This window comes from Apteryx mantelli, unplaced genomic scaffold (assembly GCF_036417845.1).
Source record: "Apteryx mantelli isolate bAptMan1 unplaced genomic scaffold, bAptMan1.hap1 HAP1_SCAFFOLD_53, whole genome shotgun sequence".
Classification (NCBI taxonomy): domain Eukaryota; kingdom Metazoa; phylum Chordata; class Aves; order Apterygiformes; family Apterygidae; genus Apteryx; species Apteryx mantelli.
Window position 1 is genome coordinate 260,218 of NW_027118786.1, and position 15,970 is coordinate 276,187.

Sequence of the window (15,970 nt, forward strand, 5' to 3'; positions counted from 1 at the left end):
CAGGCATCTGAGGGTGATAATTGAAAAGGAAGGTTCATCTGTATTTCTCTTGTTCAGACTTAGACCTTCTATTTGATTCAGCTCTCTACCTCTCCTGAAATCTTTCTGGCTTGGCTGGGAAAAGTAATAATTGCAGTTGACTCTGGTCAAAAATAACAATTTCACAGGCCGCTGTTCAAGCTTGCAAGCTTCGTTCAGTTATAAGTATGTGGTGGTGTATCGTTGTTCATTTTTTGTTGTTTTTTTTTTAATTGATGTGAACCTACCTATAGACTATAGAAATACATAGCATAGGAATACCTTGACTCATAAAGACTTCCAGCATTTTATTGTTTTCAGAGCGTTTTACTTTATTGTTTTATACACACTGAAACAAATAATTCTAAAAAGATTTTTGTACGCAGTTTTTACAAAATTGGGCTCTTTTTGTGGTATTGGAAAGCAAACTTGAGAAGCTTTTATGGAGCAAATTTAAGTAGCCTGTTCTCAAAAGTTTTACTAGGATTTTTAATCTCTTTAGGGGAGGAAGGCTTATGTGATTTGTGTTATCCTTTCCATCTCTCTACCCATCTCTTCTAGTGAAGATGGCAATCAGACAGAAGAGACACTCCCAAACTAGTGCTGCTGTTGTGCAAGAGTGGCCCACTCGGTTATTAAAAATTGGTGAGCCAGCTGCTGCCAAACAACTGTGCTCTTAGAGCACCTGGGTTAAACACAGGGTGTGATCTTTCCTGCCTGGTGGCAAAGGTCCTGATCAGTGTACTGTGATCGTGTATCAGGTTGTCTATCAGAAAAATGTCTCAGGCTCTCAGAAGAGGTGTCTCCTTTCTGAAGTCTCTAGCTTCCTAGCTGAGACCGGAGAAATCTCACGCTTCGGTCTCTCTGGCTCTTCATTTGTGTAGCGCTCCAACAGAAAGCCCAAAAGGCTTCTGGTTGTCCTGTCCTCCTTTTCTCCCACTCTGCACGTGGGCATGCACATGTTATTTGAAAACTGTCGTCTCCAATCTCTAGGCACTGAGGTGCTGTAGAGTCAAAGAGCAAAGAACAGGCTCCTCACTCTGGAGAGATGAGAACTTTGTGCCAAATTCAGATGAGCAGCAGCTAGGGCTGAACAGGGAGGTTGTGATGTGTCCTGAGTCGCCTGCCCAGCTGCGTCATGGACGGCAGAATCGCTGCTCCTGCCTATACTGAAAGTAGCTCTAAGGATATATGATACTGCAAGAAAGGAGGGGAAAACCCCCTCCAAAACCTCAAACCTACCAACATTAAAGAATATTCAAATTTGTGATTTCTTGTGTACTCATCTGCTGCAAAAAGGCTGATGCTTCTTTCAGTATTAAGCAGTGGAGATGTGCTACCATCCCATTTAATGCAGTGGGTTTTTTTCAGTGTATGGGTGTAACCCAGAGGCTGTTGAAGACAGAAATAAATAAAACTGTGATCAGCTCCCATTTGTATGTTTGAAAGGCTTTTCTGATTCCTAAGCTTTATTTAAATGAAGGCTCTCTCGATTTCTGTGTGTTTAAAATAATAATTGTTTTGTTTTACTGTGCTCAGTAAAACATGCTTGTTTATGGCAACTTCAGTTATCTGTTTTTCCCCCCCAAATTGCACCAGGATGGAAGCTGTCATGAAATGGGGACTCTGCTAGCCAGAATGAAATGGAGTAGCCAAGATTGTTGGAAGCTTGCAGCTAAAACAAGACGTGATCAGGAGCTCTGCATCCCCCCATGGGCTATCAGGAGTATTTTAACTCAGGCCTACAAAATCTGAAGTACCTAAGAACCTGAAGTATTTCAGTGGTCCTCTAAATGCTGAAGCTATTTGTATTGTGGAGCTGTTTCATGTTTTGTCAGCCAAAGTGCCAGCATCTTAGGGGATGAAGCCTGTTAGTTTTAGTGGTACAGGAGGAAACATAAATGGCGTGTTAAACACGATAGTGCAAGGTTGACGATGAGACATGGGCTCACAGAGCAGCTGCAACAGTTTCTAAACACCTGTGGGCACTGCAGCGGAAAAGACCTCTAGGGCAGGATTTGAGAGAATAATATTACAGCTTTCTGGATACTTACAGGGAACTCATTCCTGCCGTTTTCCTGCTAAAGAAGAGAGTTTAATAGTGCTCACACTGAAACAATCAATGTTGATGTGTTTGTGGAATGAAGTTTGGGTAGGTATCCCATTACTGCATAAAAGGTGGTGATAGAGCTGGGCTTGTCGTGAGGAACCCTGAAAGTCAAGTGTTGCAGTTTTGTGTGAAGTGAAACAGATGGAGCAGGAGACACCAAAATTGCTGTAGAGGGTTGTAGAGAAAGTGTGTATGGATGTGAGCATGCATCTATAGCTAGGTTTGAAGTGATGGTCTTAAAGACTCTTTGAATATGTACGAAAGGCAGGATGGGATTTGTTAAGGACCAGTGGGGAGAGGCTGTAGTATGCAAGGTGCATGATGATGAGGGTAAGGACGAGAGATTATCACTGTGAAACCTGCAATTTAGCTAAAGCTAAAAGCTGAGGAAGTTCTGTAATTTGGTTTCAAGTGCCCCTAGGAGTCTCAGGAGTAGTAGGTGTGAATGTAATGTTTCAACTCTGTGCCCCTTGCAGTTCCAGACTGCAGGTGACATAGTCCTTGGGAAATTTTACTCTTTGTCTTGTGCGTCGTGCTTATATGCGTGATGAAGATCTGCTTTAGTCTGTGCTGTCTAGCTAGTGGGAGATCTAGGCAGCTTCGTATTGTTCAGAAATGCGTTTTGTGCATTTTGGCACTACGTTTCCTCTCCTTGTTTATGGAGAATCCTCTTAATTTCTCAAATCGGTATCTTTTCTAGACTGGGTTGAGCAGTGAAATGGAAATTGTCTCTCAGGAATGAAGAGGCATTTTCAGGTCACAAACTTGAGTGGTCATAAACATTTTACATTGCTGATAGGAAATTTAGGATAATTACAGGCTCTCAACACCCATGCATGGGGTGTTTTATTATTGAAACAGCAAGTGAAATGGTGACAAAGATATGACGTATTATTCTTTCTCATGTAACTTTTAAAAGCATAGTATTAATTAGCCTAATGATTGTTAAGTAGGCATTTTGCTTTTTCAGTAAGTGCTGCTCAACTCCTTCTTTGAAAAGTAAGCCATAAAGACTGCAAATAGTTTGCTTGCTGAAGGATTTGTTCAGTTGAGGATATAGCAATTTTAAATATTTTTAATTACTGAATAACAATCTTTGACTTAGCATAGGTGTTAACATCACAAATATACTGTCTGTATATTTTATTGACATTTATTCCCTTTCTCAGTATCTGATACTCCTTTCTGAGTTACAAGTTTGTAAATGTTTGATATGCACATTTAATTTGCATTTTAATCGTATGTGCCAGTGGCTATGGGTTTACAAAACCTGTTTTTCGAAGTGACCATTTCACTGTGCAAGTCATGCACTTATCCTGTCCCAAACTCCTCTCGGGTTGATCAGTGATGACGCTTGGGGGTTTTATCTATAGATCCATGGCTCGACCAACTGTTTGGACTGTAGAGGTGACTAGTGGTGCTTTTGTGGCTGAAATGCTGGAGGAGGACTTGATGTCTCCCATCCCAGCGGGTTATACAGCTGTTGAGCAGTCAGCTGTATTACTTGTTTCAGTATCCCTGCATATTGTATTTCATTCTTGGATGCAAGGTTTTTTTGTTTTCTTTGGTTGTTTTCTTTTTTTAATGTTAGCAAAGTTTTTTTTTTTTTTTCCCCCCCTGTAAAATGGTTCAATATATTTGGCATTTAGATCTGGACTCTGGATTTGCTGTGCTCTGCATGACATGTCTACTAAGATAATAAGTATGAGTGGAATGTCTGGTTACTTCTGGCAATCTTTGACTTAAGAACAACTTGAATGCAAAGTTCTACATTTTTTTTAACTAGCTAAAGCTCAGTACTGTTTTAATGTTAATGTAAAATGGAACTGAAGCTAAATTTTCTCACAGGAAGTGGGAAAAGAACTGGAAAAAAATTCATTGTTATGAAGCAGCCATTTGGTTATATTAAACCACTTTTTTTTTATTTTTACATCATCCTTACCAAGTGACCATACTGATTTATATGGATCCCTCCTCTCAGTAAGTGTTGAATCTGTTGTCTGATTTCCACTAATGTTGACATTGAAGGGAGTATGAATTGCTAAATATTTAATTAAAGTTGACAGCTAGATGGAAGAGAGAGATATAGATGTGTGTCCCCAGTGAGGGAGAGGCTGTAATAAGAGCAAAACAACGTAATCGAGTGAATACTTCAATATAAATTGGGTATTGAACAATACATAAACAGAAAACCCCTGGGGCTGCAGTGAGTGCAGCTGTGCTGTTTGACATCATAGTGCTCACGTTGGAAAGAGGTGTTGTGAAAGTCCTGCTGCAGGGAGAACTTCAGCTGAAGCTGATGCGGCACGAGGCAGTCCTGCCAAGGTGAAGCTGCTGAGATGCGAGGCAATCATGCCAGGAGGGTTGGAGCTGGAGGCAGCCAGGTTTCCTGAGTTCAGCTGCTCGCAGAGCTACTCGTTTGATCAGTGTCTTACCATAACATGCTTTGCTAGGGTCTCCACCTAAGCCGCCTCTTTCTTCTGATGATCTTTGTAATGGGCGCAGTTATCAGTTGTGCCAACCCATACAATGGCATAAAACCAAGCTGTGTCTTTTATGCCACGTGCCTTCCAGTATTCCTCCTTTTTTGGAGGCACAGGCAACCTCTGCTTCCTGACTGTTTCTCGCTGTCCCTTCCAGTTGCAGCCTCAGTCCACGGTTTCACCATGTGTTGTCTTTCCTGGCGGTACGATCTTAAGATATCGCCAGTGTCTCTCCTCTTCCTTGCCCAGGAACCATTTGTTGTAGTGCTGCAGAACTCTCTGGTAGTTTTGCTAGTGCCACCAGTTGTGTATCCATGCTGAGAATCGGCTCCCTGGTCTGATCTGGCACAAGCATTTCTTCGTCCCCTGCACAGCCTGGCTGTGCAATAGCTGTCAACAGAGATGAAGAGAGAACATGCCCTGGTGAAGGAGTGATAAGACCGGTGTCTTAATCCCCACTGAAGACAGCATATGTGACTGCAGCCTTGGTCTGAATTGGTTGTCGCTTGTTCTGCTGAGTCCTGAATATCCTGAACACCTATCCTGAAAGTGTGTCCGTGTAATCATTAATTTTTAGGAAGATATGTACTTTGTAGGTAAAATTTCCATGGGTAATTAGAAATGATGCCCCAGAACTTCAGCATCTGGGTTCATCCAGATCCTAAAATTCTTGCAGCTTCTGAAAATATGACATGTCAAATATTTTTTTGAAGGGAAGAAAAGAACAAGGTTCTTAACGGCCTCAGGATACGTGTTGCAGCACTGGGAATGAGAAAGCTCCAGGAGCTTTAAAGCCCTGTTCCCTCTTTCTGCGTTAAAAGTAAACTAAGTAAAAGGCTGAAACTCTGACAGGAAACAACCGTGTTGTTGGCAATAATAAAAGAGTGCTAAAGTTTGCCTTGTGATTTCTGTGGACTCTTCGTTTTGACGGACCAGATGAAAGATGCCCTTAACAAAAGTGGGTGTTGAATCTTAATTTAATCTGACTGTCAGCAAAAGCAATCAAAGTCATGTTGGCATATTAGCATTTTTGATAGTTACTAAAAGGAAATTTGAAATGTAGTAGAATAATTAATTATGTTAAAGAATAACATGGGATTGCTAGGGATTGATCTTTGTAGGAGAAGCATTACTAAGAATGTATTATTGACTGTTTAGGGAGGGTAATGACAGCAACTGTGGTGCGCTAAGGGAGATCAGAGGTGCAGCATGGTGGGAAACCTGATAATGATGGTAGACTTGCATCCCTCCCATGTAAACTGGATGAATGTCACGTCAGGACTCGTATCAAGACTGGATTTAGAGGTTGCTTTATCATGGAGCAGCTAATAAAGAAGGAGGCAAGAGGGGAAGCAGTTCTCAGCTTGGTCCTGAACAGCTCCAAGAGTCTCCTGCAAAATGTAATGATCAGAGCTGTTGTACAACAGAGATCATAATATAGCTCGAAGCACATCCTTGCAGGAGTGACCAAAGCCCTCCCCAAATCCACTGCAGTAGTGCCTGATTTCAAAGAGAAGAACTACGTAGAAATGGGGAGACTTGCTAAGGGGGTGCTAGGAAAAGTAGGACCTTTGCAGGTGATGTGTAGACTATTTCAGTTTGTGATTTTGGAGATGAGATGAATGCACACTGCCTGTTCAAAAGGCCTCGAGAGAGGGCCGGGGGACCACAGCATGATTAAATAGCAGAATAAGGGGCAGCAACTGGAATTACGTGGTCTCCTTCAAACAGCTGAAGCTGCTGCCAGATAGTGATAGTGTTGCTCATGTTGTGTAATAAAGCTTTGGAACATATTTTATATGTTAATATTTGGTCCTAAAAGCAATGGGAAAATTCAGGGGGACCCTTTCCCTCTGCCCATCTTACGGCATCCATTTTTTTATTCTCCGTTTTTATTAGTGGGAAACAGAAACAGAGAGGCAGAGCGATTTGCCAGCAACATGCCTGTCTGTGATGGGGTGAAGAATTTAGTTTAAATTTGCCTAGAAATTCCTGTTCTTGCAGAAATATCTTTGAAAGACAGGCCTTGACAATTTTCAGAGAATGGCTAGATTATCACAGAACTGTTTTGCATTTGCACAGTACAATTCTCTCTTCAAACGCTTTCCAAACAGTTACGGTAAGGAATCAGCAGAAAATAAATGCATCATAAAAAGAGCAATAACGCAATGCAGAGCATAGAGAGCACAGGATTTAGCTACTAATACTTTAGGAATGCTGAGAGGCAGGCGAACACAAAATTCAACAGATCAGCAAGTACAAAACAAATGAGGGTTTCCCATGGTTTGATCCACTGCAGTTAAGGATGCCAAGAGGTTAATTCTCCGCTTTACTCTCCTCACCGTAACAACAGATCTTTTGGTAGAAGTGTGCATCTCTACGTCTTTCACGTGTGGTTCTGGGTTCAGTGCTCCCTGTTGACTACTGGACTTGTGAGCAATACCTAAAGAGCAGCATGTGGTAGGTACCAAACAGACCTTCATCAGAACGGTGCTGGGTAAATGACTGCATCTTCAGTGTATCGACTGCTTGAACTGTGCTTTCACGTGCAGAGTGGGTTTGACATTGTTTTTACCTTGAGACGTCCTGCTGGTTCACTGCGGGAAGAGCATTTCTTCACTTAACCAGGTCTGAAGTTGCTGTCAAAAACTGCTGACTCTAGAAGTTACCCGCAATAGTTGGTGAAGAAAAGTTGTGTTTGCAGTGAGATGATGGGGTTTATGTATGGTTGTACTTCTGATACGTGTCTATATCTTCAGATTAAAAATGTTGTGGCCTGCCATAGAAAAAGCAAAAATGCTTGCCTAAGTTGCAGAATTGGCAGTTCTGCAGGCTGCCCCTCAGCTGCAGAAATAAGAATGACCGAAAAAGGTTATGCGAAGAATGAGCTGTCCATGATCACTGGGGAAAAGCGTATGGGCAGCCCAGAGCAAAGCCAGTGCCCAGGCCGGCGGATGCTGAAGGAGATGGATCACTTTAGCTTGTATGTTGGCACATTAAAGCTTAAAAACCCCATTCTCTGTTTTCCAGACAGAAGCAGTCTCCGCCAGCCAAGAAACCAGCAAAAATATTTCACAATGGACGTAGACGATGAAGAAAACATGAGTAAGACGTGTTTATTTACACAGTAATAAATGATGTAATCGCTTCTGAAGGTGACTTTCTCTCCCTAGCACAGCGGGTGACTATGAAGAAATTTTGTAAGCACAAATTAAAACGGTTTCTTTGAATGTTTTAAATATGCTATAGAAGAATGAATCAGAGCTTTTGCACTAAAAGAACTTTTAAATACATATGGCTATATACTAATCTAGTTACCCTATGTGTGTTTCATATTTCTCTTCCAACACTTGGCTAATCATGCAAAATATTTATATTTCAAAATAGTCCGTAGTTTTGTAACATGACTCTTCCTACTTTGAACTGGCAATGAAATAATGATGACAGTTTTCTCACATTGATTAAACAGTTTGGTACACTGCAGCGATATCCCACATATGGGACTGACGCATCCCGCTGTGCTAGTGTAGGTAGCACAGAAAACCCTTTCTGTGCCCTGGCTCTGTACTGTGTGTCCCGGCTTTCCGGCTGCTCTTCTGCAAATTCCTCACCTCCCAAAAGACCCGCAGGTAGGGTTGCAGGTCGCCTTGTCCTTGAGCTAGGTGAGATTAGTTCAAGAGCAGATTTTGTGCGAGGTTTCCAATCCAGGTGAGAGCCTTTTGTGCAGTTTTAGTAGGCAGGTCATTAGGAGGCTTCCTGGAAATAAAGATCGTGATTACATGAGATGGTGAGGGAAGAGTACTGATTTGAAAGGTCAAAGGCCTGCCCCAAGTGTGTACAGTGCCTCAAGCAAAGATGTTGAAGACAGGACCATTTCTGTAGTCCGTAGTGCACAAACCATGCTAATGGTGGCCAGCATCGTTCTGGGCTTCTTGGGCTTTTTCACTTAGAATGGCTGCAGTGTTTGTGGTTTGCTTCCTGCCAGGGGTGTTAGTTATGCAATGCAAGATACCTCCGCGTTCTGCCATCACAGCTTTCATGCTGGCAGAGAGGTAAGAAGAGACCACTGGAAGAAGAAAAACAATCTGGAAGAGGGAGAAACGCTGGAAGTGCAGATGATAAGCATTAGGGTGCAGTTAGAGGTCAGGATGGGCAGACTCAGGGGGAGAAGGGAGAAATGAAGGAGGCTGAATCAACATACATAAAGTAAGTGGGGGAGAGCAGAAGCTGGAAGAAGGAAAAGCAAAAGGAGGAGCTGAAAAAAATCACAGTGCTCAGCTCACCACGTATCTTGGATGCCTGATTGTTCTCATTAGACAGCTAATTGTTCCAACCCTGGCCTAGTGAAGTGTTTAAATATATGTTTAAGCACAAAAAGAGTCAAATATAGTGACCATCTTAATGAATACGTTGGTGAAGTGCTGTGAGGCTGCTAATCCTGTGGTAGAATTTAAGATCCAATAACTTATGGAGAAAAGCGTTCTCACTAAAATATTGTTAAAAAATATTTTAAAGATTTTTGGCCTTTCAACTATTGATTTATTTTTGGTGTGTGAATGAGAGAAATGTTTTGTTGCTGCTATGCTTATGTGCCATGCTTGACTGTAATTTATTATAGAAAATGTAATAACAAACATGTGCTTATTCCCTCTGAATGACAGTGGCTAAATGCTACATCTCTCGCAATGTTTTTGAAGCCCAGCACTATAGGAGGCTTTAGAAGAGAACAGGTGAAATTCAGTTTGAAGAAGTTACAACACCTTTTTCTTGGGAAATGTTGGATTATCATGAAAAGAAAACTAAAAACCTTAATTGGTTTCGAATGCGTCATTTTTCTTCAGCTGAAAGAGTGAACTTGCCTGGAATGGGTCTGCTACCACTTTCTTTTTGGTATAAAAGAAATTTCTTCAGGTGGATGCTAAGAACACGTTAGCTGTTTGTTTAAGTGGCCTCCCTAAGGAGGACTTTAGAGAGGTAAGAGATGTAATTGGGGAATTCACATAATTTGAAGATAATTGTCAGATAAAACATGCTATATTCCAGTAAGGAGTAAATCTGAGCATGAACAAAAGGTGCCTTGCTGAGCTGAAGAAAATACAATCTCTTCAACAGTGACATTCTGTAAATGTCTTCTTAAAAAATATTCAGTTTTTGTCTGCTTCTGTGTGTTTTTGTTTTTTTTTAATGTTAGTGCATTCAGATAAGAAACTGTTTGGATTTATTGAGCTTTTTATCTTGTCAGGAGTCTGCCTCCATGGAGTTGGTTGCAGGTTTGGGCCATGCAGTTGTGAAAATTTAGTTGTCTCCCAGAAGCACATTTTCAGATGCCTTTTCTGTACTGTATTTTCTAAGGGAAGCTAAAATAACAACATATACTTGGATGAACCCATATAATAGAAGGTATAAGAAGGCTCTCATGCATCTGTATGTCCACACAAATAACATGAATTTGAAATGTTATCAAATTTATGGGAGAAATCCAAATTCTTAAGTTTGTCACCCTTGATTTTTGCAAAGATTTTTCTACTTTGTATCTTTTTATATTTTTATATCCTTTGAGATTGCAGAGTGTGGTATCAGAAGCTGGCTGTTAAAACTTGTATTGTTTTATGTAGCTCCTTTTTGGGGGAAGTATCATAAGGAAAAGAAGGTAGACATAAGCAATATTTGTAGATTGTAGTTATAAAGTTAGAATTTCTCTGCAGAAGCTAGAATTCAAATTGTATTCATTCTGCAGAAATTTAAGGCAATGACGATGTTACATTAACTCCCTTGAGAAAATACAATTTTTCAGACCACGGGTTTTAAGTACCTTCTCCTTTTCCTGTTGAACACAGAGAAGATGTGGCAAGAGATTTAGGGTTTTCTGTTTATTCCACCTGGGGAGGAATAACCCCATGCAGCAGTACAGGTTGGGGGTTGACCTGCTGGAAAGCAGCTCTGCTGAGAAGGACCTGGGAGTGCTGGTGGACACCAAGTTAAGTATGAGGCAGCAATGTGCCCTTGTGGCCAAGAAGGCCAATGGTATCCTGGGCTGCATCAGAAAGAGTGTTGCCAGCAGGTCGAGGGAAGTGATTCTCCCCCTCTACTCAGCCCTGCTGAGGCCACATCTGGAGTACTGCGTCCAGTTCTGGGCTCCCCAGTACAAGAGGGATGTGGCACTACTGGAGCAAGTCCAGCGAAGGGCCACAAAGATGATTAGGGGACTGGAGCATCTCTCTTATGAGGAAAGGCTGAGAGAGCTGGGCCTGTTTAGCTTGGAGAAGAGAAGGCTGAGAGGAGATCTTATCAATGTGTACAAGTATCTGAAGGGAGGGTGTCGAGAGGATGGGGCCAGACTCTTTTCAGTGGTGCCGAGCGACAGGACGCGAGGCAATGGGCACAAACTGAAACACAGACACTTCCATCTTAACATGAGGAAAAACTTTTTCACTGTGAGGGTGACAGAGCACTGGAACAGGTTGCCCCGAGAGGTGGTGGAGTCTCCTTCTCTGGAGATATTCAAAAGCCGCCTGGATGCAATCCTGTGCAATGTGCTCTAGGTGACCCTGCTTGAGCAGGGGGGTTGGACTAGATGATCTCCAGAGGTCCCTTCCAACCTCAGTGATTCTGTGATTCTGTGATTCTGTTGCTTGGCATTAAAGGTATTTTTGCAGCATTCTGAGTGTCCTAGAATCTTTTTCAAGAGTGTCTCCAGATATTATCTCAGTGTCAAATCAGATACCCCTGCAGTCGCTTCAGTACAACAGAAGTAAGTAATCTGCTTGACATAAATTCACATTTTGGCCTGTTCTTATCCATTACCTTATGGGGAAGGGAGAAGTGGTGGATTTTGCAGAACGCTTGGGATACTAGTGAGTGACTGAATTAACCTTTTTCTTTGATTATGTTTCCCATATTTTTTCTCTAAAAAGATTCTTGCAAGAAATGCCGTGATTTTGCTCTACCTCTGTTTTATCTGGAAAAACTGACTTTTATAGAATTTCCCCAGGCCAGTAAATGAGAGCAGCAGTATACAGGGTGGATAGAAACATCCTTCCCACTGTGGTTCAGCTAAGAGTCATCTAAATTTAATTAAGTGTGCTCCATATCAGACAGACAGAGTGGGGAGAATGTTACCTCTCAGCAAGTAAGGGAAGTTCCCCAGTGGATAAAGCATCTTACTTAAAGGCACTTTTTAATTACAGGGGGGAAAAAAAAAAGACCAAAACCAAAAACCAACACACTCAGCCAGAATGTTTCTTTACTAGCATAAAAGTTTTTATCCATCTTTCCCTTTTAGAAGGTTCTCAGCTTAGTAAATATCTGGAAACAAAATGTTTTCGTGGCAGAATTTATTTTTTCCACTGGAGATGTCGGCATGTGATACTGTCAGAAATGATTTTTGCCAAGGCACCTTCCATAGACATCAGTGAAACCTCTAGTTCAAACTGCCAACTGTTTTTAGTGTCTGGAGAATAAACTAGTCTTATAAAGAATGTCTTATTCTTAAGTTAAAGGTAGTGTTAACGTTTTAAAAAGCTGGATCCTGTTGTCAAGTGCTTATATCTCTATTTAGACCACTTTAAAATGCTGGATACACAACAGCTGTAATGGACCTCAAAGGATTCTCCAAAGTATTCATTACTTTTAAAGATTTGAAAACTTATTTAAAAACTAGTATTGGTCTCTGAAATTCTTGACTTTTGTGTTTGTTTCCCACTGAAAGCTGTATGACCTTACAAGGGCAAGACATATGAAGATAGCATATGGTCACTTGTCAACCACAATAAAAGTTAAAAAAAAAAAGAAAAAAAAGAAAGAAAATGGATAATGAAAAGCATCCATTACTGAATGCAGAGATTTTTTTAATAGTTCAGACTGTAAATTTTTCTCCTGCCAGCTCTCTCCTATGCATTGCTAATAGTGTTTTAGCATTTACAGTTCTAAGTTTCTTGCCTTATTTTACCTGTTATTTTGTTGAAAGCTATGATACCAGCAGCAAAGGCGTTAATACTGGGCTTCGAATCAGATGGACAGAACTTGAAAAGAGCGAAGCTGGCTTTTAGAACGTACATGGAGCAGTCCACATCTTCCATGAGTTCTGCTTTGGAGCAGTGAAATTTTATTCCCTTTGAGTACTGCTGTTCCTAACTAGAGTCACGATGGGATTCTCAATCAGCGAGAGCTTTCAGGGGTCAGGCTGCCCCTTCTCATTTTCTCTGAAGTGAGCAAAAGACTCCTGAAGGCTTCTGGTCTCTAAAACAATGTTACCAAAACCAAAAAAAAAAAAAATTGCAAGGGTACATCCACAGTGCATCTGGTTCTTTACTACTGTCTGTGGGGCTGCTTCTCCCGTGTCCAGAAGCGCACAGTGGAAATAAAGGGATACTGAGAGAAGAACTAAAGGGAGAACAGAATGAATAAGTACAGGTTAGAGTTTTTCAGTATGAGAAGGCCTGACAAGGTTGCAGTATTACAGAGATCTGTAAAATCATGAGCAGCATGGGGTGTTCATCTAGTATTGATGCTGCAGATGGTGGGTTCAAAACAAGCACGGGGAGATGTTTTCATGCAACATGTAATGAACCCAAGGAACTCATTGCCCAAGACTTGGAGGATGCTGAAGTGGTTTACATGGTCTTGAAAAGCGATTAGAAAAATTAATGGAAGAACAACCCATCAGAGGCACACTATCACTCTCTCTCAGGACACCCCAAAGCTGCAGCTCACTGCAGGCTGAGAGGTTGTTCTGGGGAAGTATCGCTATGTCCTTGCTCTGCTTTCATACCCTTCTCTTGGTGTCTGCTTTTGGCCCTTGTCAGACATGGGATATTGGGCTGGGTGAGCGTGAGCTAGCAAGGCCGTTCTTCAGCTCTGCGCTGGGTTGAGAGGCCTTGAAAAGAGCCATTTCTGAATGGTGGGGAAGGGCTGGGTTGGAGGAGTTATTAGACATTGGAATATGGAAGAGGGTTGAACAAGATGACTTCTCTCTGACTTTCTCCCTAACAGGTGGTGGTAGTAAATCTTACTTTTTGACTAGTCTGTCAGCTGTTCTTCAGTTCTAAGATAATCAGGGGAACTCACAACTGCTGGGCAAGACAGGCTAAGGAGAAGGACTGAAAGCAAATCTTCACCCTCATCCTGGGAAGCAGCTGTCCTTTCTTCCGGTCCCATGATTTTTGGTGACTTTGTGGGTTGAAACAGATCAGAGTCCCTTCTGCTTCTCGAGGGAAGTCTTGTCCTTTCCATCACATCCGAGGCTTGGATTTGGATCTCCTTTGTGTTGTACGAGTTTGCCTACTCTCATAGTCTCCCAGCTTTGCCTCAGGCTGCTAGCTTGCTTTCTCTCCTAGTTTCTTCCATCCTGCAGGTTCTCCAAAGCTAATGTGCCCCATAACTCAAAGGCAAGGAGTAGTTTTCTTCCCTTCCTTTTGTTTTTTTTCCTGAGACAAGGGAAGCATGCAAGTTTCTTTCCTGCTCCCTACAAATCCCACCTCTTTGACAAGACATTGTTTCCCATGTGTAGGTAAAGAAGTGGATTTAATAGTTCCTCCGACTGCTGTACTCTGTACAAATTTCTTTTTTTAATGTTCAGTTGGCATATATTCAATTCATGTTTTCCTCTTCTGTTTTCCACAGATGTTGGTCCTATTGTTAGCAGTCTTAATTAAAAAAAAAGAAAGATACAAATGGAGGCTATGGTGTAATGTTAATTAAATGACTTCCATTTTAGCGTAGAAGTTGCATTGTTTGCTAGCAGACTCCTGATGCTGCTAATAAGAACAATGTTCCAAAATTGTGGGCTTAGATAAGATATAATTTTTAGAGATCACAGCTTCAGGTAAGAAACTCACTCTAAGCCAAATTTTAATGTTTTGTTTTATTTTACTTAAATTCCTTCAACGTAGTACAATGAAGAATATTCATGCATGAACGCTCTGTGTTGACTGTTGCGGTCCTATAGTATTCATTTTGCGGACAATATAATTTGCGATTGAACACTACAAATGATTACTAAATTAAGGACATTTCTAGTGATGAAGCACTTTAGAGTATTTAGTGTTTCACTGTTATATTGATTTGAATTTAGCATTCAGTACTGTACAATTCTTTGCTATACCATCGCGACGTAACAAAATGTGTTCCTACTTTGGCTTTTTCTTTTGATCGTCTTTTTTTTTTTTTTTCCTCCCTCCCTCCCTCTCTCTCTCTTTGAGCACCGAAAGGAGTGACCTATCGAGCTTTTGCTGGAGGATGTTATAAATGAAAATTTAGTAACCATTCCATCAGCTTTGTAACCTGGGCGAAGTGGTGTGTGCACTTTAGCTATTCTTAGGGAAAGGTTATAGTGTGTTGGAAATTCATCGCTGTGAAAAAGAATTTCCACCTTGGTTTGCTCTAAGTTTGATTAATATTTATCACCTGTGAACTGTGTGGATGTATTATAGTACTAGATATTTTGAAGTCCTGGAACAGAGAAGTTGGAAACACTTGACCTACTAAATTTGCCTTTTCACTTGTGTATGCCAATATAAAGCACAAATAATTCATTTAAGCAGTTTCTTTACAGGGTAAAACCGAGGTCTTTGCAGTTGTAGCAAAAATAATTCTTAGAATATACGTGTGACATCATTACTCAAGCTTTCTACTTTAGGAAGTAAATCATTAAATTAATATAACGATGTCACATTGCTTTTCCATTAAAGATATCATCATTGTGATTATGCAACATTTGTCACACGTCTTGTGTTCTGTATAGCCTTAATGAAGGATCTTTATCATTATGATCTTTGGTTTTATCACTCTGGAATACCAGTTGATTTTTACTTTGCAAGGAATTGCAAAATTGCATGTAAATAACAAATACAATGTTTCTCAATAGCTGGCTTTGTGCAGACATATAGTCTTGTGGCACAGCTGAACTTAAGCATAGAACTTAAGCATTTTTTACAGCTGTTTTTCTGAGGAAAGATGGAATATATCTGTGGCAAATTTTAGTTCAAAATCTAAGACCATCTATCCAGAGAGAAGCTGAAGCTAAGTTTAGCGCGCTCTACTCTGCATTGCACTGCATCCTTGCAGCCTTATTTAAGAGCCTTTTTGATGCACAGAAAGGATGAGTATGTGTTTGGGTTCAGTGCAGATGAGCTCGGGCTGTTCCAAGGTCAGATTTTCTGGGAGAAGGATTCTGCTCTGTTGGGCATTCTGCCGGAATTAAACTGTTCTTGTTGCTGCCGCGTGGCGGGAAGTCAGCTGCTACTGAGAAAGCGGGCAGCCGTAGCTCCTTAGCAAATTATGGTGCAGTTGAACATTGAGGAAGAATGTCGAAAAGAATTGAATGCAGAATCTGTAGTAGCTAAAGAGAAATATAAGAATA

General features: G+C 41.1%; 1 protein-coding gene across 1 annotated transcript in view; it reads left to right on the top strand.

Annotated features, from left to right (window-relative positions):
- Positions 1 to 7,658: 7,658 nt before the first annotated feature.
- Positions 7,659 to 15,970, top strand: part of LOC136996607 (double-stranded RNA-specific editase 1-like) — a 29,457-nt gene continuing 21,145 nt past the window's right edge. Inside the window, exon 1 of the mRNA XM_067317501.1 lies at positions 7,659 to 7,716. Coding sequence (XP_067173602.1) covers positions 7,689 to 7,716 — 28 coding nt within the window. The 5' untranslated portion in view covers positions 7,659 to 7,688. The remainder of the gene's footprint in view (positions 7,717 to 15,970) is intronic.